Source organism: Serinus canaria, chromosome 3 (genome assembly GCF_022539315.1).
Source record: "Serinus canaria isolate serCan28SL12 chromosome 3, serCan2020, whole genome shotgun sequence".
Taxonomy (NCBI): domain Eukaryota; kingdom Metazoa; phylum Chordata; class Aves; order Passeriformes; family Fringillidae; genus Serinus; species Serinus canaria.
In genome coordinates, this window is record NC_066316.1 from 56,180,228 (window position 1) to 56,206,471 (window position 26,244).

The 26,244-nt window shown below is 41.0% G+C and overlaps 1 protein-coding gene across 4 annotated transcripts in view; it reads right to left on the reverse strand.

Annotated features, from left to right (window-relative positions):
* PLEKHG1 (pleckstrin homology and RhoGEF domain containing G1) overlaps window positions 1-26,244 on the reverse strand; it is a 124,404-nt gene that overhangs the window by 36,581 nt on the left and 61,579 nt on the right. For 2 of the 4 annotated variants that reach the window (XM_050972357.1, XM_009095269.4), the window contains exon 4: window positions 8,169-8,707. In XM_050972357.1, coding sequence (XP_050828314.1) covers window positions 8,169-8,707 — 539 coding nt within the window. The other 2 variants (XM_050972358.1, XM_018919935.3) reach the window with 2 other exon arrangements.

Below are 26,244 nucleotides of genomic sequence, written 5' to 3' on the forward strand. Positions count from 1 at the left end.
GTCTGCTCATGAAACCAGGAAAAATAGCAGCTACCTCCACACCTTAATTTGCAGGAGAGGTAAGAGCAGAAAAGAGAGAGACTACTACGTGGTTTGTTAAGCATTCAGGCTTAAAGGTCATGGATTACTAGAACACTGTTCACTGACAAGTAATATTTAATAAAAGTGATATAATGACTTTAAAAGAAGTCAAATGTTTCCATGGACCAAAATGGAAATGAGTATATACACAAAGAAAAATCCAGAAACTATGGCCTGGCTGGAAATGCAGAAATGTCTTTGCCTTTAAGATATCACCACCACACGATGAAATTTCTTTACAGAAAATCCCAATCATTCTGCAAAAAAGATATAATCTCATTAAACATTGTAATGTTTACTGAAAATTTTGCAGCTAAGCTATACTTCCTCTCCCTGCCTCTCCACTCTCAGACCACTTTTTCACAGTTTTCCTGCCCACTCTATAAACTTTTGTAGACCTGCTGCTGCTCTGCTCTGTGGAGCTCCTTATCCACGGCCAGTAAGCAACAACAAGACGGAGGGCAGAGGTGAACAGACCTCTCTTTTGTTACTTCCTGAATCCCAGAAGGGCTCCATGCATCCCCCTAGGCAGGGACACAACCTCCTGCTCCAGCCTCAGTGCAGTCACAGGAAGGACGTTTCAATCCTGGAGCCTCCTGGCTGCCACCAGTACTCCTAAATGGCACACTCCATATTTAAATTACATCTTCCCCTTGCCTCCCTGCTCCCAAAAGAATAAAGCTTTCTGGAACAGAAGATTAACTTCCATCCTTTAATCTATATTCATTCACATTCAGCAAGTGGGTAGGAGGTTGCAGATAGCACGGTCGAATGATTTACACTCTGCTGCCAGAAAAGGGAGGACAAGAGCAGCAGCAGCCAGGCTTTTCAGCAATTCTGTGGCTCCCTGGAAGAGCAGCAGCCCTCCCTGCTGCTCCTCTCCCACCCACAGCTTAAGAAAGGCTCACTGTACATTTATAGACAGCTCATTTATTACTGCAGTGTAACTCACCCTTCTGTGCTGTCCAAACACAGAGCTGACCTTAAAACAAACTCAAAGCTACGGCTATACATTTGTGCTGTCTTGATGTCTGCAGTCCCAGTCAACCAGTGAAGCTCTGCAATCATCTGACAAAGACAAACTCTGTCCCAGCAAGTTTCTACAATGTAGCTGTAAGATAAGAACTGAATGCAAAGTACAGGTGAAGGAAACAGAAGGCAGCAATGATATTTTATTCAGCGTCTTACTTGGGAACATGCTGAATGAAAGAAATTTATGAATGTTGCCAGCAGAAATAAGACCAAAGTAGTGATGATGCAGATAAGAAATACCATGCATCAGTATGTTTAACCCTGGCTTTGTGTATTTCCTGTGAAGTTAGTTTACAAACAGCTCCCTGTTCATGCCACAGGATAAGCAGATGCTAACACCACACAAGTTGTTTATTAAGTTACTTCTGGTTGTCCACAACACATGATATTCCTACTGTACAGCTATAAAACCTCTTTCTCCAAAACACAGTACCATTCCCATCCTGCCCAGAAGCAAAACGAGGTTTGGGTTTTGCTTCTGCTTTTGTTAGGCATCATTAAAGGGCACATATGATGAGGAGCTTACAGCATATGTAGCTGGAAAAACACTTCTGTTCAAGATCTCAGAGTTCCAGAAACAGCTACGTCTAAAACTATTTAAGACACAAACACAAAACCCAGTTTGTGTATACTTCCACTACTTTAGGTTGCTTAAGGATGTTTAACATGGCTCACATACAGGAAGGAAGAAGTCCACAGGGAAAACTGAACTATCCCTGAAATGCATCACAAGAAAGAAGTCTGATTTATTTAAGGGTAGCCAGAACAGCTATTTACACCTGTTTGGTAACTTAGCCTGTGGTGCTCCTAACTCCCTCCCTTCTCAGCAGCCTGCACTGATCCTGATTCATAAACAGCAACTCCAGAAACAAAACACAACAGTACTGCCCTCTAATAAACCTACTTACACATTCATTACAAATTAATTAGGTGGAACATTTTTCTGCTCTGATTTATATTGCTCTGTTTAAACTTCACGAACTTCAAGAAGGCCTCTTGGACATGTACTGAGATGCTTCAGTTTCAGCTGTCATATCTCATTATTACTGGACAAAACTTCCCTTGCTTCTAAGCCAAGCTTTCCCTTAAGGAGGTCAGTCAGAATTTGACATTGCTCTTTCTTCATGGATAAAAGAAAAGCAGTGAGAAAGTTCAGCTCAAAAATTGAACAAATACTAATCACAGTTAAACTTATCGCTGTTGCATAATCATACTACATTTATACAAAACATAGTATTTTTTTTCACGTAATTTAAATTGTTTATCCAAATTTTCACATGCAACCAATGCCAGCAATCCAAAGGAATATTTCTCAGGTATGCAGGCTAGCAGGCATAGAAAAAGAGGTCATGTGTAGAAGTTAACTATGACGTGGGAACAAACATTATGAGCAGTATAGCCTTAGCTATCCTGCAATTCCCAGGTTTTGAATCTACAAAGAATTAACTTTCAGAGCTACACTACCTAGCAAACCCAGAGCACAAGCAACTACGCCTTTACTAACACATCACAGGAGACAATGTGCACACTGCAGTCTTCAGAGTGGTCTTTTTAACTGGCTGCTTAAAACACAGAAGGAGATGTCCTTTAGCTGCAGCACCGGGAGACAGGAAACAGGGAACAATAACATTCCGACACTGACTTCCTCTCAGAAGGGTTTCCCTTCATCTCTGGTGCCCCAACACATATCTAGCTCAAGCATCCAGCATTTCCCCTTGCAAGGCTTGCCCCCACCCCACAAGGGGTGTATAGCTCCAACAGACGTGTTCACCTCAGATGAAGCTTTCCATGCCAGAAACCTGCCTCCCTGATGAGCTGTGCTCCAGGAGATTTCAGCAAAGCCATTCCCCTGAGGCTTTCTGAGAAAGAATGCCCTTTTTTGCTCATGTTGAAAAATTTTTGTGACCTTTCCCCTGAGAAGACAAGCACCCCCAGGCTGACTAGCAGGGACATGAACCATATCCTCGTGTCTCAAGGAGAGACAGCAGCAGATTCAAGCATAATGGAGACTCTGTTTCTCAGAGTAATGCCTTTTGCTGCCTTAATGTAAATTCCCCTATTTTTGACCACACTGGAGTGGGGGGAAGAGAAACCCTCCAAACTCATGTATCCTCAGTAAGAATTTCTAGCAATGGTCCTTTGCAAGGTTCAGCTCAGGCTTCACAAGGCCTTAGCCCACAACTGCCATTCTCCAGTGCTGCCAGCAACATCTGGCTCAGATCCGATCCTCTGAGGCAAGAGCAAGGAAAAGATTGTTCCCATGTCTCAGTGACTCTCTGCAAGCCATAAACAGTATAGAAAAGCATGCTGTGCAATTTCAGGGCAGAGGAGACAAAGAGTACTACAGAAAGATGGGAAAGACAAAATGGGAACCAAGGGAAGCCTGTGGACACCTCTCTTAGCTTCTGTGTACTTAAGAGGGCAGAAAAATTAGGAATGGTGATGAAAATGTTGTCAGGCCTGCTGAAAGAGCTATGGAAAGAGCTCTGGAATCAGCAGAAATGAAGAACATGAGAAAGATTAATACTAAAAAGCAAAAGATCACATAAGAAAATGAGACAACATACTGATGGGATGCAGATGGGATTTACTGAGAGAAGACTTAGGACAGAGAGGCAGCAAGATCAGAAGCAGGAGATTGTGCAGAGGGGAATGGGACTTCTTCAAATGAGGAGGGGGCCAGGGACAAAAGATCTGGAGAGGAGAAAGGACAAAGACTTCAACTAGTTCAGTGGAGATGGTTTAAAAGAAAAAGGTCACATTTGGAATTAGAAGTGTAGAGGAATTCATTCACATGAGTGAAGTCTCCCAGATTTCAGATAGAGTTCAAGATTTCTGAAGCTCAACCTCTGCTTACATCAAATATATGTGAAACACACTGACAATGTACACTTTAATTCCCTCTAGTCATTCTATAGATACCAACAACCTTTTAATTATATTATTGTACTGATAGGGGTGCAGATGAAAGTATTGTACCAGTGCATTTGCATTATTCCTTCATTTTGCAAAGGTAAAACAGAAATGTTTTACCTTTGCAAAATGAAAGAATAAGGTTTTACCATTGCCCTTTCTACAGTTACAAGCATTTATGCACATTATGAGTGGGGGCTTCTGACACCTATGAACTGCAAGGGCAAAACACAGATCCTTTTCTAACTTCAGGGACAGCATTTTACTCAGGGGAAAATAAAATCACTTCAGTAAGTGACTCTAATTGAAATTTAGGTCTATTCTAACTACATTACTACTTGAAAAAATCAGGCTACATCCTGAAGAGGAAAAGGTCAGTGAGCTCTGCCCTGGCCCATACACCTGTCAGCATGACAGAAGCAGGAAGCAGAGGTATCCAATTTCTCATCACAAACTTGCCCAAAACAAGCTTCAAGCTGCACTCATTGAAAATTGTAATTATCCTTAACAGATCATCTGATAAAACATAGCAAATGGTGGAAAAGTTCACTCTATCCTTGTTGCAATGCTTGCCTGTGCAAGAATCACAGCAGCGTGCCTCAAAACAATGCTAACCCAACTGTCCTTCCAGGTCACAGGCAAAATGGCTGTACTGGCTAGAAATAAAGCAGTTTTTTAATGCTTATCCTGGAGCAAAGATGCCAAACAGCACCTGTACAGCCTCCTCTCCCTCATCCTAAGCCTGCCAAATACTTCTTGTCAGCAGTTGCAAAGAAAACTGGAAACCTCAGCAGCTCTCCAGGATCATTTAAAAATCACATTAACCACATCCCATGAAGTCAACTTCTACTTCTGTCTAGCAGCCTGGCACTGTTAAGATCACTCAGATATTCAAAAGGCAAGAGAAGTTATGACTTTTTACTTTATTTACTAACCAATGACCTAACAGCATTAGGTCAATACGGACGTAAAAAAGGATGAAATTCTATTTTGCCCCATTCCCCCACAGTATTTTACTCCAGGCATGACAACTCCATGTTCTAAGGACAACACAGGCTGGAAAGGACACTGCCCAAAATACTGTGCTAGGCTAACTCTTAATGAGCTGACTTTTGATATTATGACTAGTACCAGGATCCTACATGCAATTTCACAATCATCCATGTTAGTAGGTCATTTGTGCTCTGCTAGCCCTGGAAACCAGTTCCTAGCACACTGAAGACAAAAGGTAATCAAGAACAGTCATCAGGTATTCACCAGGGGAAAGCTGACCAGTCTGATAACCTTTTAACTATGACATGACTAGCTTGGTAGATGAATCGAAAGCAGTGGATATTGCCTACCTTCACTTCAGGAAGGCTTTTAACTCCCTTAAGATCCTCATGCACAAGCTGGAGGAGTGGAGTTGAATAAGCAGACAGTGAGTTTGACTGAGACCTGGCTGAACTGACAGGACCTGAGGGTGGTGATCACAGGCACAAAATCTAGTTGGAGGCCAGTGGCTAGTGGCATGCCCTAGGGACTAATACAGAGTTGCATCCTGGTTTATGTATTCATTAATGATCTGGCTAATGGGAAAGAGTGTGGATATATAAAAAGAAATTATCAAGAGAAATAAACAAAACCAACACTCCCACCACCACTGAAACTAATAAAAAAAAGCTCTCACCCCCTAAAAATCTAAAACCCAAACAAATAGCACCCCCAGCAAAGGAAGGGGCAAATTTAAGCAAATATGCTTTGCATTTTTATACCAGAAATGAAGAGAATGTAGATTCATGGATGTGAGTGTTGACACCCTCTCAGCTCCAGCCCTGAAACCTGTCTGAAAGTCCTGGAAACAACAGTGAGAACATATTCTTTTTAAGTACGTTCATGCTGCCTACAGAGAATGCAGCATCAGTAAATCCCTCTACTAGAGGACAAAAAACATTAGACTACATCTCCAATGATAGTTCTTGGATGGGGGTAGAGAGTGATTAAAATAGCACCTATTGATTTTTTCCTTTTTGTTCTCATGCTGTCCTCAATCTGATACCTCTTCAGCTCTTTGTATGTGGGTCGCCCCCCTCCTCTTTCTCCCTCCCTCTGCCAAAAAAAAAAACCCACCCTGAAACAAAAAAAACCAAAACCAGCCCTCCTTACTACTTTTAGACTGTGTACATAAGCTTCTGGGGTCCTGGTGGACAACAAGCTGTCCATGACCCAGAAGTGAGACCTTGAGGCCAAGAAGGCCAATGGTATCCTAGGGTGCCTTAGGAAAAACATTGCCAGCTGGTCAAGGGAAGGCATCTTGCTCCTCTACTCAGCCTTGGTGAATGCACATCTGGAGTGCTGCATCCAGTCCTGGGTTCCTCAGCACCAGAGACATGGAGCTCTTGGAGTGGGTCCAGTGGAGGGCTGTGAATATGATTAGGGCACTAGGGCATCTCTCCTACAATGAAAGGTTAAGAGAATTGGGCTTGTTCAGCCTTGAGAAGAGGGGGATTTTGTCAATGAAGCACCTGAAGAGAGAGTGTGAAGAGGATGCTTCCAGGCTCTTCTCTGGGGTGCGAAACACTAGGGTGAGAGGCAATGGGCAGAAAGTGATGCACAGGAAGTTCTACATGAATGTGAGGAAGGGTGACTGAGCACTGGAACAGATTGCCCAAAGAGGCTGTGGAGTCTCCCTCACTGGAGAGACTCAAGGACCATCTGGACACAATCCTGTGCCAAGTGCTCTAGGACAGCCCTGCTTGAGCTTGGAGGTTGGACCAGACAGTTTCACGCAAAGCTTTCTAGATTCATTATCAGTGCTGCAGGAAATAGGCTTGGGCATTTCACAGGTTCACAGTTCCTTCAGTTATTCCATAACTAAAAATGAATTTGCCTTATTTACTCTACATCTACTGTAGTGATGCTTGAAGTATTTTCCAGAAAGCATTTATTGTACTTGGAAGATCTGTTAAATAACATTCATTTTAGTTTTCAGTTACTCAAGTTGTGCAGTTCACAGCATAGGAGTGAGGGCTAAGGCTTCCAAAACCATGGAAGTCATGCCAATGTGTAGTTACTATGCACAGAAGCTGACTTGGTTCTGCAACATCTGACAACCTTAAACACTCCAAAATGAAACTCAGGCAACAGCTGAATGTAGTGAAACAGCACCAACTACGGAAACCAATGAAATCTTGTGGAAACAGCAACCTTTCTCAGAACATTGCAGGGTGGGGTACTGGTCTTTTGATCACAACATGCATTTGAGTTATCAAAGCCTTCACATTTTCCCCCTGTTATTGTGGGGCCACGCAGCTTAGAGCTCCAGGTGGGGAAGAGTGTCTCCAGCTGGCTGATATTTCCTATCATCTCAGATGACCACACACACCTACCTGGAGCTCGAGGCTCTACAAACAGCACACTAAGCACTTTGTGTGTTAAACATGTAGGCTACAAACAATAGCCAAGGAAATCCATTGTCATCTTAAAAAATGCAAAGCAGAATGATGCTGATGGCACAGACACAAGTACAAAGTGAAAAGAACAATCCACAAAAGGACTCATCCATATTTTCCCCTGCACTAGAAAGAAGAAATGAAAGGTACTGTTAGGCTAGGGATTGGACAAAAACTCTACTGGCTGCTGATAAATGCTACACCCATTCAGAATAAGTATTAAAGAAAATGTAATTCCATCATATTACAGCCAAACAACAGTATTTTCTAGCAGATACATATGCCATATTCAATACTACAGGCCAAGGATAGAGAGAGAACAGACTGCAGCTGTGAGCTGTATGAAAGGGACAGGGGAAAAGGCAGGAAAGAACTTCCACGGCTAGGACTCTGGGAGGGTCAGGAAATATCAGTAAGACCCTTCAGATAAAGCATATGAACAGGCAGTTGCATTTATCACTCTTTGTTCACTACTGCTGCCAGCTGTAGGATGTTTGTTTTCTGTTATTTCTTCATGAACACACAGTAACATCTTAGCTTTATCTAATCAAATAAAAACTAGAAATACACTTGAACACCGATGTTACACTCATTTATAAAGACCAGCAAATACCAGTTCTATTGTCATGTCCATCTGTCCCACTGTGAAATCAAGCAATGTGAAAAATGGCATAATGGAGCAGTTAACACTGGCTTAACCAAGCCCCCTACCTTGACAATGCTTTTTAGATCCTGCACATACATCCTCTCTGTCTCCAGAATCTCTTGGACGACTCTGTCTACGTAGAGGAGCTTAGGACTGGTGGGCTCTGTGACCAGGGACATCGCACAGTTTTTACTTGCTCCTTTTGGTTCTGCTTTCCTTGGCACGCTTGGCCTTTTCTCAAGGCTTCCCTCAGGATCCTCTTGCTCCACAGCGGAGTTTCTGCGTGTCTTGCTGCTGGAAAATCGCCTGGCTGGGACCAGTTCTAGCTTGATGGCACCTGTTTCTTTATCCTGGTTAAACAAACCCAGGTGGCTGTTGGAAACCAAGGTCATTCTGCTTCCGAAGGAGCAGTGGCTGTCCCTGGAGGATGCGGAGGAGGAAGTGGAACTAAAGCTGACAGGACGGTCACTGTCTGACAGGTCCATGGTGTTTTTCTCACAGTAGCGGAAAGATCTGCTCTCCTTGTGCAAATCTTCCTCCTTCTTCTTGGAGTCAAGGGCCTCTGTCACAGCTGGTACAACACCAAGAGGTAAGTGGAAGTCATCTAAACAAACAAACAAACAAACAGAAGAAGTGGGTTTATTGTTACTGCTCCATGTAACGCAAAAGTTGACGGCTTTTGCATTAAAAAGATACTTTTAAAGCTTTTTACATAGAAAGCAGCCAAAACTCTATTTAAACCAAAAGACAACCAGAACAACATGGTTTGGGGGGCACTGTAACTCTAATGCTTTTTAGGTTGGGGGGGGGGATCCCCCAGTGAGGGCTACAACACCACATTCCTCCAGCTCACACTGGCACATCCTTCTCTTGCCAGTGTCCAGGGCCTGTCGCTAGCACATCCACTGCTCAGGCTCTGCACAGGAATAAAACAGAACTCAAAACATTTTCCCTAAGGTTATAAAAGACCCCCCAACTTTACTGGGAGCAGTCCCTGCTATCTCCCAGCTGAGACCTGACCCTGGCTTGGGAGGTTTGGAAACCTCAAGAAACACAGAGTGACACCAGAAAGTGTCTTTCATTTTGAATCCCATAAAGCCAACAGTCCTAAAAAACCTAAAAGCAGTTATCAATCACCAGCTCTGTGGCTTGTACAAAAATACTAAAAGCAGAACGATTTCCCAAAGAAAATAATGTAGTTTCTGAAGAAAGAGTCCCCACCGGAAAGAATGCTGCCAAATAATTCAGTTTTCTACTGGGAAAAATAAGTAATTCTAAAACTGTTCTGCTCAAGCCAGAATATTACCCCCTGCTGAACTGACCCAAAGCTCTTTTTCAGATCAGTGCAACAGCAAAATAAGATGTCTGTCTTCCTGTTGGCATTTCAATTCTGCTCTATTTTCCTTGCCAAACTGCCCTGCAGGACACTGTCCACGATGCAATGCAGATTTGTCTCTGGCCAAGTTGTGTGTGATACAGCATAAGAATCTGCAAAAGTAGCTGCAGGTAAATTCAATACTTCAAAGCTTTGTTTCAGTAAAAAAAAATCTTGCCACAAACTCATGGAATTTCATAATGCCTGTCCTGTGAAAAAAGGGAACTTGTGACAGTTTAGGAAGAAAAGCAATACTGAAGCTACCCACAGCACGACAGCTTAGCCCTTATTTTAGTCCAGTGACAACTTTTCAAAAATTCATACCAGTAATTACAGCTCTTGACAACAGTTTCAGTAAAGGAACCATAAAGCTGCAAATCAAACCCGCCCAACCTTTAAGGTGGCCCTTCTTGAACTGAGTCAGACTTGCTATGCAATTACAGGCAGAAACCTCCCAGACACACAGCTCCTGCAGCTGTCAGAGCAGGGGCAGGATTTCATCCAAAGCTGAAAGCAACTCTCCCATTTTTCAAAATAAATCCAAAGTGAAGAGAAATAAAATACCAGAGAAGAAATGTTTTGATTTATTTGGCCTATCTGGAATGCAGAAGATTTCATTTGCATGTGAGTAATTACTAACACCATTTCAGCCATGATGGGATTAGCTTCCTATTAAGAAGAAGTATTGCCCTCAAGGTGATGCAAAGAATTAACACTGAGACTAATTTGCTCATTACAAGGGTTAGAAATTGGCCATTAGATTAAAAACCTAATTCAGAAGGTCTGTACCTCTGGTTTTATCTTGTAGTCTGAAAATATATAGCCCTTGTTTGTGCCAGGTTCTTCTAGTTTTGAAGCATAGAAGCATATTTTCTTACCCTTTTTGAAAAAAATCATATCAAGTACCAATTCCAGAATAAGATATAAAGTAATAAAATAGGGGAAAAAATTCGAAACAGAAAAATGCAGAAAAATTAAAACAGAAAAATGAAAATCTCTTGTTTCTATGTAAGTGCAGAAAATTATGTGTGCCTTGCTATTACTGGTGATAAGAAAGTATACATTTTTGATAAGAAAGAATGTATTTTTGTTATCAGCTTTGGATAATTTTTCACATTCAAGTTAGAAAGCAGAACACTGCTGAATGAAAAATGCCCCCTTGAAAAATGTGCAGGATAAACAAGATAACAGGGGCAGCACTTCCGCTAAGTTACTCCAAGGTATTTTATTAAAATTACATGACAAAGAAACACCTGATTAGCTACATTCAGGTGGGAAGTAAAGGCAAAAATCTTATGAAATTCCATTGCTCCACATTCTTTTCTTCCTGTTCATTGGCATATGGTCTGCCTCTCAGGTAATAATGCAAAGGCATTAATAGTAGTATTTGCTTCACAAAAATTCTCATTAATATAAAAAATAGAAACAATATAACAATTCACATCCATGACAGTGGAGTTAGAAAAAATGGGAAGGTAGTTTTACAGAGGACACACTTGCAGCCAGAAACTAACACGTTTTAGAAAACGAAAGTAAACCCACATATTCTCTTGTTTAATGACAGTGTCATTGCTTAATAAAACAGCTGAGGATTAGTTGGAATAGTTAAAATGGGCTTGCTCTTTAACACCTGCATTCCCAGTGACCTGGGCAAACCCCAGGCAACTGCAAGGAACAGCTAATTAATTGCATGTAACATGGTTGATTCAAGTTCCTCTATTTTATACAAATTCCTGTATGCTTCTACATAACTTGCACCAAGCTAGGTGTTTGCTACTTGGTCAGTTGTGTCCTCAGAGCCTCATCCTGACTACTAATCTGAAAAGTTACATTTTACTTCATTTTTACTCCTTTCCCAGGGGATATAAATTGTCATTTGGCTTCTCTGTGGTGAGTTCTGTTACAATTTTGTGCACTGTGTCTCCAACCAGTAAAATATGTTTCTCAGGGTGCACTCTGATGGTGCAGGAGCCAGTGTTCCTGCAGAGCAGCAGGTAAGCACCTGGGCAGCTAGCACACCTGGAAGAAAGGCAGGGCACAGCAGAGCGGGGATTTCAGCATGGCACAGAACCAGGAAGCAGATCCCTTCCCTCAGCTGGCAAGTCCTATACCAAACACCCGCTCATGGAAATTAGGGCTTGGGGGCACGCCCTGGTTCTGCCCAGCTCTCAGTTCCTGCCTCAGGTATAGGTAGCTGTGAAAAACCTATAGCCCTTCCCAGTAACACAGGATCTGTTAATCTTCCAAGGCTTCTTCACAAGTTTCTTCCAAGGCTTCCCAAGTTTGTCTTCAGAAACCCATCTGAGCATTGTAATTGGCACTGGTGAGGACACAACTCAAATCCTGTGTTCAGTTTTGGGCTCCTTACTGAAAGAAAGACACTGATGTGCTGGAGTGTGTCCAGAGAAAGGCAACAGAGCTGGGAGGGGTCTGGAGCACAAATCTTATGAGGAACATCTGAAGGAGCTGAGGGCATTCAGTTCAGACAAAAGGAGGTTCAGGGGAGACCTTATTGCTCTCTATAACTACCTACCTAAAAGGAGGTTTTTAGCCAGGTGGGGGGTGGCCTTTTCTCCCAAATAACAGGACAAGAGGAAACAGCCTCAAGTTGCACCAGGGGAGGTTTAGATTGGATATTAGAAAATATTTCTTTACCAAATGGGCTGTCAAGCACTGGAACACGATATACAGGGAAATGGTGTGGTCATCATCGCTGGAGGTGTTAAAAGAATGTGTAGATGTGGCACTTGGTGACATGGTTTAGTGGTGAAATTGGCATAACCACTGGGCTAACAGTTGGACTTCACCATCTTAAAACACTTAGGTAGGAAAATAACCTCTACAATTACCCTTGCTGTTAAAATTAGGAAGAGTTTTTAGATTATTTTTGCAGTCACAAGGGCATCAGGACAGAGAGCAGCTCAACGGAGTTCATTGCCACAGCCACATGCCCATCTTCTTTTCTCTTGTCAGGGTCTGTATTTGGCTTTTCAGACCTCTGAGGAGTAGCTTTACTCTGCAGTTGTACCACTAAGTAACTTCACCCTTCTACTAGCTACCTGAGGTCTGTAGCAAATGCCTGGTGAGAAATCCACAAACGAATTAATGAGAGTGAAGAGAGAGTAAACAGCCTTCCCCAGGATTGCTCTCTATGAATCATAACTGACCCAGTGCCTTTGCAAACCCTGTAACCTCTTGCAAATTTCCGTCTTTCACAGAAACTTACTATAAAAAGCAAGTAATTTGTCCCATACCCTGTGGGACTGATTTACAAACCCAGTCCACCCCAACCTCCCAGTTTCAGCAGCAGCACCAGCAGGTAGGTGCATTCATCAAAACTCAGTCTGCAAACACTGTGTAAAACTGTAGGTACCCCCAGAGCCTGCAGAGACACACACTCTGAGCAAGTCTTCTATACCCTGACCCATGTCTGGTCTGGTTCACTGCTTTTTTTGTTAGGCTTTCTTTTGGTTACTGAACCTTTTCAAGGATGAACCAAAATAATATTGAGAACTTTTGTCAGTTGTGAATAACGGTATTTAACTCAGTCTGGGGAGAGAAAAAAAAAAAAAAAAGAAATCTTCAATTTGCATACTTTAATTACGGAATAACAGTAATTACTTGTTAGTTCAGCACTGAAAGGAGGATAATTACTACTTGTCCCTACTCACAAGGAAACATGCTCCCCAAACAAGGTCATTTCTTGTTTGTGCCTTTGCATTAATTCAGTTACTCTCTCCCCCTTCCCAGCCCCTGCAAAGCTCCCTGCTCCTGTGTCACACACACACTGGCATGGCATGACCCCACAGTGCTCCCCAGCAAGAACAATGTCCCTTGCATGTCCCTGCTCCACAGACATGCAAGGGGCAAGGAATACTACTGTTTCATCCCAACAGGCAACTCTAATATTAGTTACAGGGCTGAAGGCACATGTAAAACAACCATCTTGGCATGTCTCAGGTTTTCATTGCACAGTCATAAACAAGTTCTCACCAAAAATGCATAACCTCCTTCTATCACTTGCTTTTCTTTAACAAAAACCTCCTTCCTGTAATTATATTCATGGTAATGATAAATGGTTTTCCATTATCTCTGCAGCTTTGGCTATGCTAGACATTAGTATACAATGAGAGATAAAGTGCTTTGTCTTTAAATATAAAAGTGACTTAAAGATATCCAAGTCCTGTCTAAATATAGGAGTTTATTCCTCCAAGTTGTTTACTGCACATGAAATTTTACGACATACTGCACAAGTAAAAAACTCCAAAGTTAATTTATATTCATGATTAGCATTGTTGTTGCCTTTCTCCTGGCAAGAAAAAGAGCACCTCAGGTGTTATCTACAAAGTCAACATTACCAGAAATTACAGCCCTCTTAATCTCTGGAATTTAGCTACCAAAAAGTGATGAGACTACAAGAAATAGCTTTCCTGGTTTTTTTGTCCCTGAGATATCTTCATATTTCAAATAAAACATTCATACTGTGGATACAATTAAGCAAACTAGTTTAGAACAATTTCTACATTCAGAATCAAATCCAAAATGCAACACTGGAACTGAGAAACAAAAATGCTCTCAGGCTTCCTGAGAAAGATTAAAATCCATCTACTACCAATCCCAATTGATCTTACATACACTCCCTATATTTTCTGCTCTGAATCCTGTCCAAGTGAAGGTCAGCAGATTTTTAATCACTAAATTTTGTATATGAATAAGTATCAGTTCTAAAACTAACACCCTCTGTGAAAAACAGCACCCTAGAGAGCTACAATATTTGCAGGATTAGATTTCTAGCCTGGACTGTCACAAACAGTACTCTGCCAAGTATTTTAACTGAACTTTGAGGAACAGAAATCCCATTTATTAGAAATCTCACAACAAGGGAAAAAAGTCACCAACTAATGTGCTTCTATCAGTCCAATTACCGTCCCCCACCCCCACCGCCTGCAGTACGTAAAGCAGAATAGCCTCTGTCACAACCAAGCACGCTAATACCCGAGAACATTATTGCAAGGGAAAATCCTCTGCGACAGTATCTCACCGCTGAGGAATGTCTCTGGCTCCTCACACCCGGGCTGAACAAGTCCTCTCTCTTTCCAGTCCTCCCCGAACTAAGGAAGAGCCCACGACCTACCTGTGCGGCGGAGGAGAGAGAGGCGCGGGCTCTGACTTCAGCTGCTCCAGAATTAGCTCATTGGGCACCCAGGTAAAACGAGAAGCTCTTACTAGTCTGTACAGCTCCTTCGCCAGAAATATTGCATGAGTCAGCTTTTATCTATCAAAACCCTAAACACAAAGGCTTTACAGAAACCTGATTCACAACTTTCACATCGCCTTTTTCCCAGCGCACCGACAGCCTTCGGCATCACTACAAGCTTTAAATGACATATGACATCATGCAATTCAGGGACAGGACAATGGGCATCACCGTGGGTAACTTTAAAATGCACACTTCACTGAGCAACACCCACTAACTTCCATTTTTCCAGGCACAACACTGAGCAAACATCAAATAGAGCCCCCACTTCCACAGCATTTGTTTGCTTGATTTGTAAACAATATTGATAAGCATTTAAAGCAAATAAATCACTTGCTGGTACTGTGAAATTTCTGTGTTTACATTAGAAACTTCCATGAACTTGCAATATAATAAGATGATCCTGGGAAATAGAAGCATTCTGGATCTTATTCTGCCCTAACATAAACAGGAACAGGCTTTTGCAGAGTGCTTGCAAAGCTGCAGTGGTTTGGGGTTTTTTTCAGGGCAAGAGAAATGAATTTCAGAAGAAAATGTGAAAACCATACCATCAAGTATTCTGTGCTAAATCACAATGAAGATGAGTAAAAGGAAAAAGAGGGGGAAAAAAAAAAAAGAAAAAAGAAAGGAGAGGAGACAGTGAGAGGAGAAGCAGAAGAAAAGAAAAGATGAAAAACAGAAAACAGGAAAAAAGGATATAGGCTGGTGCTAACCTGCTAACCCATGGGAAAGCTTGACATCTCCTTTGCCTGCAGAGGGTGTGGTGGCATTTCCATCTTGGAGCTGGGAGGCAAAAGAAGTTAGAAGAGTTTCCAGCTGTTGGCACCACTTTCCAGGTGTGCTTTCACACCAGCATGCTGAAACGTAGCCCACAAAGAGGCATTCTATCTTTAAAATTTTACTTGAAATCCACTACCTATGTCCTTGCACATGACACAGCCTCAGCTTCATTCAGAGTGCTCCTAAAGAGCACAGTCCTTGAACAACACCTTACAGCAGGAAACTGGAGGTAGAAAAGGAGGCCTTGAGACCATTGGCAAAGCTGTGAAACACTTTGATCTGAACATCAGGGCTCTTGGGGTGAAAGTCCCTTTTACCCAGGCTAAGAGATCAGGTGTTTACAGCCTGCCATGCTGACATCACAGATCATTGAGATATGCTCCCTCCTGTATTCTCGGGATTCTCCCACAGCTTCTAAAGATTTTTTTAATACTTACATATTTACATTAAAAGATCTTTTTGCAAGATCTGTGCAAAATACTTTAGAGTGAGCTACCACATATTTGTAAGTCCTGGACACACTCAAAGGCACAGAATGGACAACACTGGTGGCAAAATTTTCAGTACATCTACAGTGCAGCACCCAGCTACTCAAATCACTTGAATATGGCAAATATACTATACGTTTGCTATGTTCCACATGCATACATATTTCCGTCAGGAGCTAATGATTTATTCCTCTGGACTTCTGCTTCCTCACACCATGTGCCCACCTTGCCTACAAAGCTTCTATCACCTCCAAGTCAGAGGTTTGAACTAATTCCTGGACAGACCTGTAGAGCATTAACTGGACATAGAGCACTACCTGGTCAATTCTGTGGAGTCCTAAGAAATACAACAAGCTCCTGAACTCTGAAGTCTCAATGACAGAAAGTGCCCTACATCTGTTTCAATGGGCTGGGTAAAAACAGGGGCTGCAGCTCTGCAGTGTGACGGGCATAGGGTGCTCTCATGAGCACTCCTGGGGGGTGGAGGAAGAGGGAAACAGAGCTGAGATCCTTACTTTGCTCTGTCTTGGTCTTTCATCTCTGGATACGCACACTGACCTCAGCTCTCCCTTCCATCTCCATGTATAGGTCAGCAGAATTTTCCCCCACACATAAGAATTTCCCCAAGAACAACCCCTCAACCTCCATCACTTTAAACATGCACAGCTCTGAGAGCTGTAAGGGCAGAAGACTGGAAAGCAAAAAGCCTCCTGTTTTACTGATGTGCATCACAAATGAAACAGTACACAGATGTGTCAGAAAAACAATGGGCTGGCCCCACATCTCGTTTTCTGGTATTTCATGAATTTTGTTTATATGCATTATATTTCAGGAGTTGCATACCTTTCTCTGCCCCATCTCCTGCTTCCTTCTATTGTATGTACAGTGGCATAGGATCACATTTTTAGTATATCAGGATTAAGATTTGAGAAGGGTGACCTGGTTTTATTTTGGAACAAGGCTTTGATTTTTCTAAACAATAAGTGAAGTTTATAGAGGTTAAGAACCTCAACAATAAGTGAAGTTTATAGAGATTAAGAACAATGTTATTCTATAGATCCCAGCTGGCTAAGAATTTACTGAAAAATAAGTTATCCTCAGCAAAATTTGAAAAAATCACCCGTAATTCAACTACAAGGTACATTCAGGCTAAAGGACACACTGACATCTTCCCTGGAAGTGCAATGTAATGTATTAATAACTCACTGCAATGCAGTAGCTATTTAATCTGTACACAGTGCTGCAGAGACACCTAACAAAAGGAACAAGCCATCACATGGCTTGCTGATGTACTGCAACACAAACAGAGCATATGGATCCAGTCCTCCAGTTATAGGCCTTTTAGAAGAATTGTTTTGCATTTCCTTGTCAGTTGTGAAGGCTGACTTCTCTCCTTTTTAAAAAGAATTTTTAAAAGGCACAGTTCAAATCTAAATCCAAACAAATGAAAATTCAGTGAAGATTTGTAGAAAGCATATGGGGGAATAACACTCTAGATGACAAGGAGGGGTAATACCCTAGATGACAAACAATCAAAGCTTTTACATCCTTTTCTTTGCTCCTACTGGCATTTAGTGAAGAAGTGTAAGAAATGCATTCAACATGATGCTGCTTGAATGTTTTAGTACTTTTACACTCAAACTGTTTGGCCAGAAGGAAAATCCACACATAGGCTTCTATCCACCCAGCACCACACAGGATCAGGCCTTGCTGCTGGCACCTCACTAGTGCCTTTCCATGCCACACTGTATCACTGTAACAGTGCTTGGACACCACATTTGGTTTTTACTTCTTCCTGGACTAATCTACTGCTCTGGGCAAATGTCCTGTCAGGCCAACATGTAACACACTACTGCCTTCAACTTCATCTAAGCAGCCTAAAGCTGCTCCTGCAGTTCACAACTTTTCAAAGCCCACTGCAGCACAAGCACACAGAGGGTGTTGGGTCAGCCAATATAGCACACAATATTTGTTGCCTTACCAGGAACATTAGGAGGTTTTAAGACTAAAAACTGTTAACTGTCTCTCACTTTAAAGCAAGTAAAATAAACTTCACAGAGTGAGACACAGTTTTGGAAGGAGGAAATGTAGCATCTATGAATCATTCTTGCTAGTTCCAATGAAAAACTTGTATGATCCTAAAGAAGACTTCCTTTTACAACTCATCTCTTTCAATTTCAGTGTAACTTGTAACTGCAGTATCTAGCACAAATAGATTAGTCCTTTTAAACTAATTTTTACTAGTTTGTTTGCTTCTGCCTCCAAATTCTCTGTTGACTCACAAATCTTTGCTGTGAAATTCCTGCATGAAGCAAAACACATTTTATAAAAGCCAGTTCTCTGATATAGCAGACAAAGTTAGATGCCAAATAGAAGTGAGTCTCAGAAGCTTTAAATAATTGATGGTTTTCTTTAAATACAGCTAAATTATCTCTCCCATTTGGTTTCCAACTAAAGCCACTTACGGGAACCTCCTCTGTATCTCAGGAAGCAACCAGAATTTTGAAACAGAACTGAAATAGCAACAGCAGGCTCCTCCTAACAGATGTTCACATTTACAACGAAATGAAAACTTTCTTCTTTGCTTCCTCTTTTGAATAAAAATGTAAGTTGTAGAAAGCAGTGTTTATGTCTTGGAGAGAAGAATCTGTAAATTCTACACAGGTTGGAACTAAGACATATTGGTGGACTGGCTGCACCACAGACTGGCTCTGGCATTTCAAGTCAGTTGTTTTCTTGTGCTCACCCTCCTAAAAGGGAACATTAGGTCTTATTTTTAAGGTGGCATTACAACAGTAAGCTAACAGCTCTTTCAAAATCCCAGTTCAATAGAAACATATGCAATGACAGTAAAAGAACTCTGGATTTAATAAAACACTGCAGTGGATTTTTACAAAATATAATAATCAGTATTTTGACATCTCACAAACCTTTAAATGAAAAGAAATAAAAAGAAACTAAGCAGATGTTCAGGTTCAAAGGATTTTAACATACACAATGTCTTCTCACTGTATTGCTTCTACAGCTAAGCGTGGAATTTTACATAAATAAGGTCAAGTAGACTAAGACTGCCAAATGGCAGTGAAATAACTGGTCACAGCAGAAAAATCAAAGGTGTCTTGTTGCTGTCAAAAAAACCAGATCCTTAAAAATGTAGCCACCCCAGTTCTTCATTTTTTATTTTCTACTGATGACCCTATCACATCAGGACTGCCGTTTACCTTGATTTGGTCCTTCCAAATTATCCCTTGGAGCATGGGGAGAACATTGCATTTTTAAATTATGGGAATCATATTTTACACCTTTCCTCTCAATGTCCTTGCCTGTTGCAATACAGAGAAATACAGTGCTACATGAAAATGAAACTTCCCTTCCCTGCCTTGTCAGCAGGCTTTTCAGGCCTGACTATGAAAGCCACTCCAATAGATCCAGGTTTGTGATGAAAAAGTCTACACAATGCTTTCAGAGTTGCTTTAGTGCCCTTCTGCAGTGTCTACAATGCTTCCCACTACTTCTTTGCTGTTATTTCATGAAGACAAATCATTGAGAGCAAAATTCCTATCCCAACAAGCAATACCTTCCTTAGAGTTTTGTATTCAAGAAGCAAAGCATGAATTGAGATGGAAATCCCTGCAATATCAGTGTACAGAGCAGTGCAGCCTCTGCACCCATATGCAGATGGTGTTAATGCCTGCAACACTTATTGACATATCAGAATTCAAGATTAGCAGTGACAACAATCACACTTCACAAGCCACGGGGCAAGAAGCAAACAGATTAGAGGCCCAGAATTGGTTACAGAGAACATTTGGTGCATAATTCACAGCAACTGACTTCCTGAGTCATAAGCCTCTCTCTGTGCTTTCTTATCAGAGCAATAAAAAGCTTAATTTGAACCAGACAGTCATTTTATTAAAGCTATATATATTGCAGAATCCCTGTGCCTTCTTTACCAACAGCTACAGAAAAATAATCCTATTGACTTCAAAGTATCAAAACTCTCTAACATTCTTATTCAGGGGTATATCTACTGAGTTTTATAGACATGTGACACCATACAAAGAAAGTAGGTAAAAAAAAAGGATCTTCAGATTTCTTCTGACCATTGGATTTATTATGCAATTTTTTGTCAATCTGGAGAAAAAAACCCTAACAAATGCAAACAAGAAAGGGGCATGAAACCTCTTAAAAATGTACCACTTTGTGGTTCACAGCAAGGGAGCTGAACTTTAAAACATTCATGAAAAGACATCAGATAACAACTGTCTGCTACTATCCTTCTGCTTTTCTGGTTTTTATAGCCAGTACCATTTTACTTCTCTTTTGCAGCCTTCAAGCACTTCTATATAGCCAGTTTTCAGAGGTCTTGTTAACTACAATAAACAACATCTAAACCCTTTGGTATTTAGTAAACAACTCAGATGAATCTTCTCAGTGTTTAGATCAGAGACAGGGAAAAAAAAATACTTAGACTACTATTTAAATCCAGTTTTTACAGCTAAAGCAGTTATTTTTCTCAGATTTTTCCTTTGTATTTTATATTTTTTTCCAGATAGGGACATTCAGTCCCACCACTTTCCTTGTTTGGGTTTTCCACTTGCTTGTTTTCTATGAAAAAGAAGTAGCAAATCCTTCAGTTTTAAAATATTAGAGCCAGAATCCAAATCAAATTCTCAAATCTAAAACACACAGACTGGACTTGGAGAAGCTTGGCCACAAAGGCCAATTTTGTGGTCTAAGACAGGTGAGGGTAGGGGCTGAGGAGGGGAGGATGTATTAACTCTGTGGTGGAACTGCAGGATTTTCCCAACAAGCCATACTAAAACCCAATTCTTTTTGTTATTCCTGTTTATAGAGAGAACATCAAAGCTTTCTCAACTCTGTGGCCTACTCACATGGAAACTCACCAGGTAATTCACTTAAGAGCCATTCTCATGACTTATCTAGACTCTCTTTTTATTTAAGAAACACCCGAACCCCCGCACAGTTAAACATTTCTCTTCTTCCAAAACCTGTGACCAAATGTAGACCATTAAGCTGTAAATCCTCAATAAAATAACTTCTGTTACATCCACGCTTTTCCTTAATTTCAAATGCCGCCTTCCAACTTCCCTCAGGGAAAGCTTTCCCTTAACATTCAAACATGAAACCCATCATGAGGGGAGAGAAATCCTTCCCCTCTCTTGGGCGCTTCTCCCACGGGCACACTGCAGAGCGGCAGATCCCGCCGGGGGCTCGCACAGACCAGCACGAAGCTGGCCGAGCAGAGGAGCCCTGAGGAGTGGCCGACTGCCCCCAGGCTTCTCCCAGCCCTCTGACGAGGAGGCTGCAAGCCGAAAATCGGTTTCCCCAGATCTGCCCTGACATCCCCAGCGCCCCGAGACTCTTCCCAGGCGAACAATGCCGCGCATTCACTATTGAGCCCGAGGCGCGGAGGCGCACCCGAGACGCAGCGAGGGGCCGCTCCACGGGCATTGTTGGCGGCCCGCAGCCCGCTACCGCAGCTATTAGCCGGCGTGCTCACTGCTCAAACCCTCATCTCTCTGGAAACCCTGACTACCATTATTTGATTACAAAGAGGCACAGGTTAAAAGAAGTTTAGCTGGGCAGTTCGCTACTCTTCCCTCACTGACATTACTTATAAAGTATGACTCACATAGGCAGAATTTCATGAAGAAGCATTCACTTTTACACTTATAGAGAAATTCTGTCACTGTTGAAGTGTTCCCTTAACAAAGATTTTGACAAAATATTTGTGAAGCTTTTGTAATTAAGTCAGTAAGAGAATGCAAAAGGATGACCAGCCATAACAATTTAGTCAGATGATGAAATTATTTGCAAGCCGGCTCAATTCAAGTAACTTTATTCAGCAAAAGAGAAGGATGGTGGGTTTACTCAACTTTTTCTTCTTTTGCATTAATTTCTAAATACAGCCATGGATGAAATCAGCTATACTTATTTCTGTATCCAAAACCATGTATCTCTTAATACATGGCCAAAAGAATATATCTCTTAATACATGACCATAAGAATAGCTATATTCTTTGCCAGACCAAGTAGCATGAGAGTACAAGTCCCTTTTACCATTGATCAGTATCACTTAACAGAGCAGCAAAAGATACTAACATTTCCTCTTCAATGATTTTTCAATTAATACATGTTCTTTATAATGTAAAACTAATGGACTTGAAACACTTCAAACCTTTAAACTATGCACAGACCCTGCCAATTACAAATTCATTGCAAAATATTTTGAAGGTTAGAAAAACAATCTGGGAGAAACATTCCCCTCCTGACGAAATTACAGCAAAGTTCTTTGAAAATAATGACAAAGGCATCTTGCACTGAAGGCCTGAACACTTCATAGCAAGAGTAGCCAAACTGACTGTGGCCATATTTCTGCCTTTTGCACAGCAACTGTTACAGCTAATCTTGACCCAGAAAAAGGAAACATCAAAAACTGAAGAGTGCCACAGCGAAACCGTGACATGAACATGCACATTGATGGCAAGAAGGGAAGCTGCCAGTGGATCATCATGGGTAAGAGATCTTCAATGGCAAAATTACCAGAGAGAGACTGATAAAAAGCATCTCCAATAAGCACAGTACAGACTCACTGAAATTATTAAGAAGAGGCTTCAATATCCATAATCCCCTTTGCCCTTTAAGGTGCAATAACATGAAGTAATTTTTAAGATTCAATGAACAGCATTGACACAAACTGTTTCTAGAAGTATCTGCCAGAGGATTGCACAAAATCCAACCCAGTTTGATCACTATGTTTAACATATATTGATATATGTTGGATATGTGATTTATTTAGAACTTGTTCATATCCAGTGGAAAAAAGGAGAACATTCGAGAAAAAATCCTGATACAGCTGATAATTTATTGATAATACTTTTGCATCTGCCAATAACTCTACAATGGAAGAATACTGCACAGGGAGAAATGTGAGAGGATGAAAGCCCAGGAAAGCAAGAACAGAATGCCTAACCACTCAATAGTGTTAGCCAGTCACCACTGCCAATTTGGAAGATTCTGAGTTGCCATCTTCCATTTTATGGATTTTTTAGCAGTCACAGTAACACTGACATACAGTGATGGAAGCAAACTAGTATCATAGGAATTTGCCAGTTTTGTAAGTAGAAGGATCATGAGATTTTTTCATTACCAAGTTCTATTTACTATGAAAAGGATAGTTCAAACTCCAAGCCTCACTATGCCAGCACTATCTCTTACATTCAAAGGTGGCAAGAACCATATTTAAGATAAAGACCTGATAATCACCATTAGCAAACAGGAAAATAATTATGCAGTATGCACTGAGTGTGTTATTCTGGAGCCCACCATTCCATCCCTCCCCTAGCCCCTGTATTGACACTCCTTCCTCTTATGTTTGCTTTCCTCTTTTCAAACTAACACAGTTGGTTTAGGAACATATCACTGATACCAGTGGTTCTGCTTTGAGCCTGTAATATTACTCTGCACATAGTGATGTAGCTAGGAATCCCTCCTTAGCACTCCCACTTGCCCCTTTCATTTATCCCCTTTGTTACAGAGATGAATGGGTGTGGGCAGTGACAGCTTATACTTTGCACAAATAAAGTTAATTTACTGTGCAACTCCCCATTCTCATCTGCAATAGATTTATTTTAAGGAGGAGAAAAGAAAGAAAGAGAGAAAGAAAGAAAGAAACGCTTGGACTTGCCAAAGCAGTACAGAAAGGATGTACATGCAGCATGTCTGGGTTTTCAAATTTCCAAAGAGCTTAGACATGGACTTTTTCCATGTAAGTTTTAAGGAAACATTTACTGTATTTAAATCAGAAGCTAAAATTACCACTCTACTAAAATGGGGGGGGGGGGGGGGGGCGGAATCATACTTTTCATTAGTAATTAATTATCAATAACCCATGAGAATAATGTTTTACACACTTAGAAGACAAGCTGGTTTTGTCTGCATAACCCAGAGGTGATGCTGCAGTGTCTGCCATCAGCCCTGTGGTAGGGCATAGCTGGCTCTCTGCCACAGATTCCCAGTCCCACTGGCAACAGAAGCCTCAGCTAGTGCCTCTGTAGGGTCCAGAACAGGACTGCACCCATTCTGACACTTCTGCTGCTATAGACAGACCCTTAACTGTTCCTCAGACAATGCAGAAGCCATCTCACAGGTGCTTATAGCATATGTAATCACTGTAGTGTCCTTTGGCACTGCATCACATTCAGATAGGGGTTTTATGACATAAGGAGAGGAAAAACCTTTCAACTTTCTATTACATACATATATGGCATATATACGTGCCTAATAAGCATCTGTTGCCAGATGATACACCTTGTTTTGAGAAAGAAGGACAAAGCTGGATCTGTTGTCACAATTACAACCCTCCACTCTTACTGGAAAAACACAGGCAAGGTTAAATAGTTTTGATATAATGGTTATGCTTGCCAAGTGTGATAAAAGTAGGACTGGCACTGAGTTGCTGAAGCCTGAAGATTTGATAGATGTAACACTCTGAGACAGAAGATAGACAGAGCTACTTCTTTCTTCAGCACCTACACGCACCATTAACTTGGGACACTCCTGAGGCTGGGGTCAGCCATGGGAAAACACTTAGTCTGCAGACCCTGTCAAGTGATTCCTTTCCAAATTCCTGCATTTCCCTGCTTGTTACAACGGCAAGGGCATTTTAGCTCCTTCACACAGGGCTCTTTGGTCTTGAGTTTTCACACCTGTCTCACTTGCCACATGAACAGAAGGAAAATACAGTTGTGACTTTGCTGAGCCTCCTTTTACAGTGGAGAATCAGTGGTCTAAACTTTTTGCAAGTCAGTTTTACAGTCATATGTCCAAGAAATGTGAATAAAACTTTAAAAAACTAACTTTTGGTTACGCCACGTGAAAATTCTACATAGAATCGCATGAAGGGAAAAGAGGGTCTCTTCTTTTTTCTTCTAGTGTGAAAAAATCTTGTGTAAACCAGTAGGTTTACAAACTCTTTGCTGCATTGGGCTCAGTTTACACTCTGATCATAACAAGAGATGTTTCCTTCTGTTGTTGTTACTCTATACTTCAATTCCCCATCACAAACAGCCGGGCTTGTAAAAACAGACAAGTCAAAAGGTTAAGAAATGAACAAATAGATTTTCCCCAGCTGTAGGAAAGTAGCTGACAAACCCAACCTTTTGGATCACAAGAAAAAAGTATTACTTTATACTAAATGTCTGGTATTGATTTAAAATGGAAATAAAGGAGTGGATTAAATTAATCTCGCAAAAAAAGTAAGCAATTGCATGAAGAAATATTTTCAGTTTGAGAAAACAAGATGATCTTTAAGTAGGAAGAAAAGCATCTTAACAGATTAATGATCTGGTGTGTGCATTATTAATCTAAAACAAAATCCATTACAAAAAATACCCTGTTTAAGTGAGCATTATTGAAATATTAATTACAGCATATTAGTAATAATCATGTATCAGCATAAAGGTTGTTCAGCAGGGGACTAAAAACACTTTATCATCTATTCTTGAGTTTTATCAAATTTGCAATGCTCCTGAATATCTGATATTTTGTTTTCAACATTTGGCTTTTCTGAAGGATGCAAAATGATCTGTATTTTTTCCTCTGCTTACAGCCTTTAAACCCAAAGAAGACTTAAACAGAAAGTTACCTTCTTCTGCAGGGTGGGGAAAGGGATTTCCTAAAGCCTTTCTTTTCTCCTCTTTCCTCTCCACCCTCCAGTAAATGAAATTAAAGGTCAGTAAGTACTCAGTGCAGTGGAAAGCCCCAGGTTACAAAAATAAATGAATTATAAAAAGCTATCCAAGATTACAGTAACTGGACATGTATTCTCTAGACTACTCCAAAAACCCAGACATGGCTGTGGAAATGCACAAAGTATCTGACATTGCTAGCAAACATGATTAAAGTATGTTTATATGCATTGCAAAAAAATCCACATCAAACACAGGAAAAACATACCTCCCCAAATTTTTGCTCTTGTCATTCAAGACATTAATCCCTGAAAGAAACAATAATGCAATGCATTTTCCATCTGCTGTCTTTGTGTCTGTACTCTAAAGACACAGGAAAATTGTATCTTTAAAAAAATTTTCGTAATAAATAGTCTTTAAATATTTTCTTACTCCTTTTGACAGGCTGTAATGAAACAGTTATCTGGTTTATATGCTAATTTAAATCCTTGCAAGAGCATTAAATGCTAACATAAGGACATAACTGAC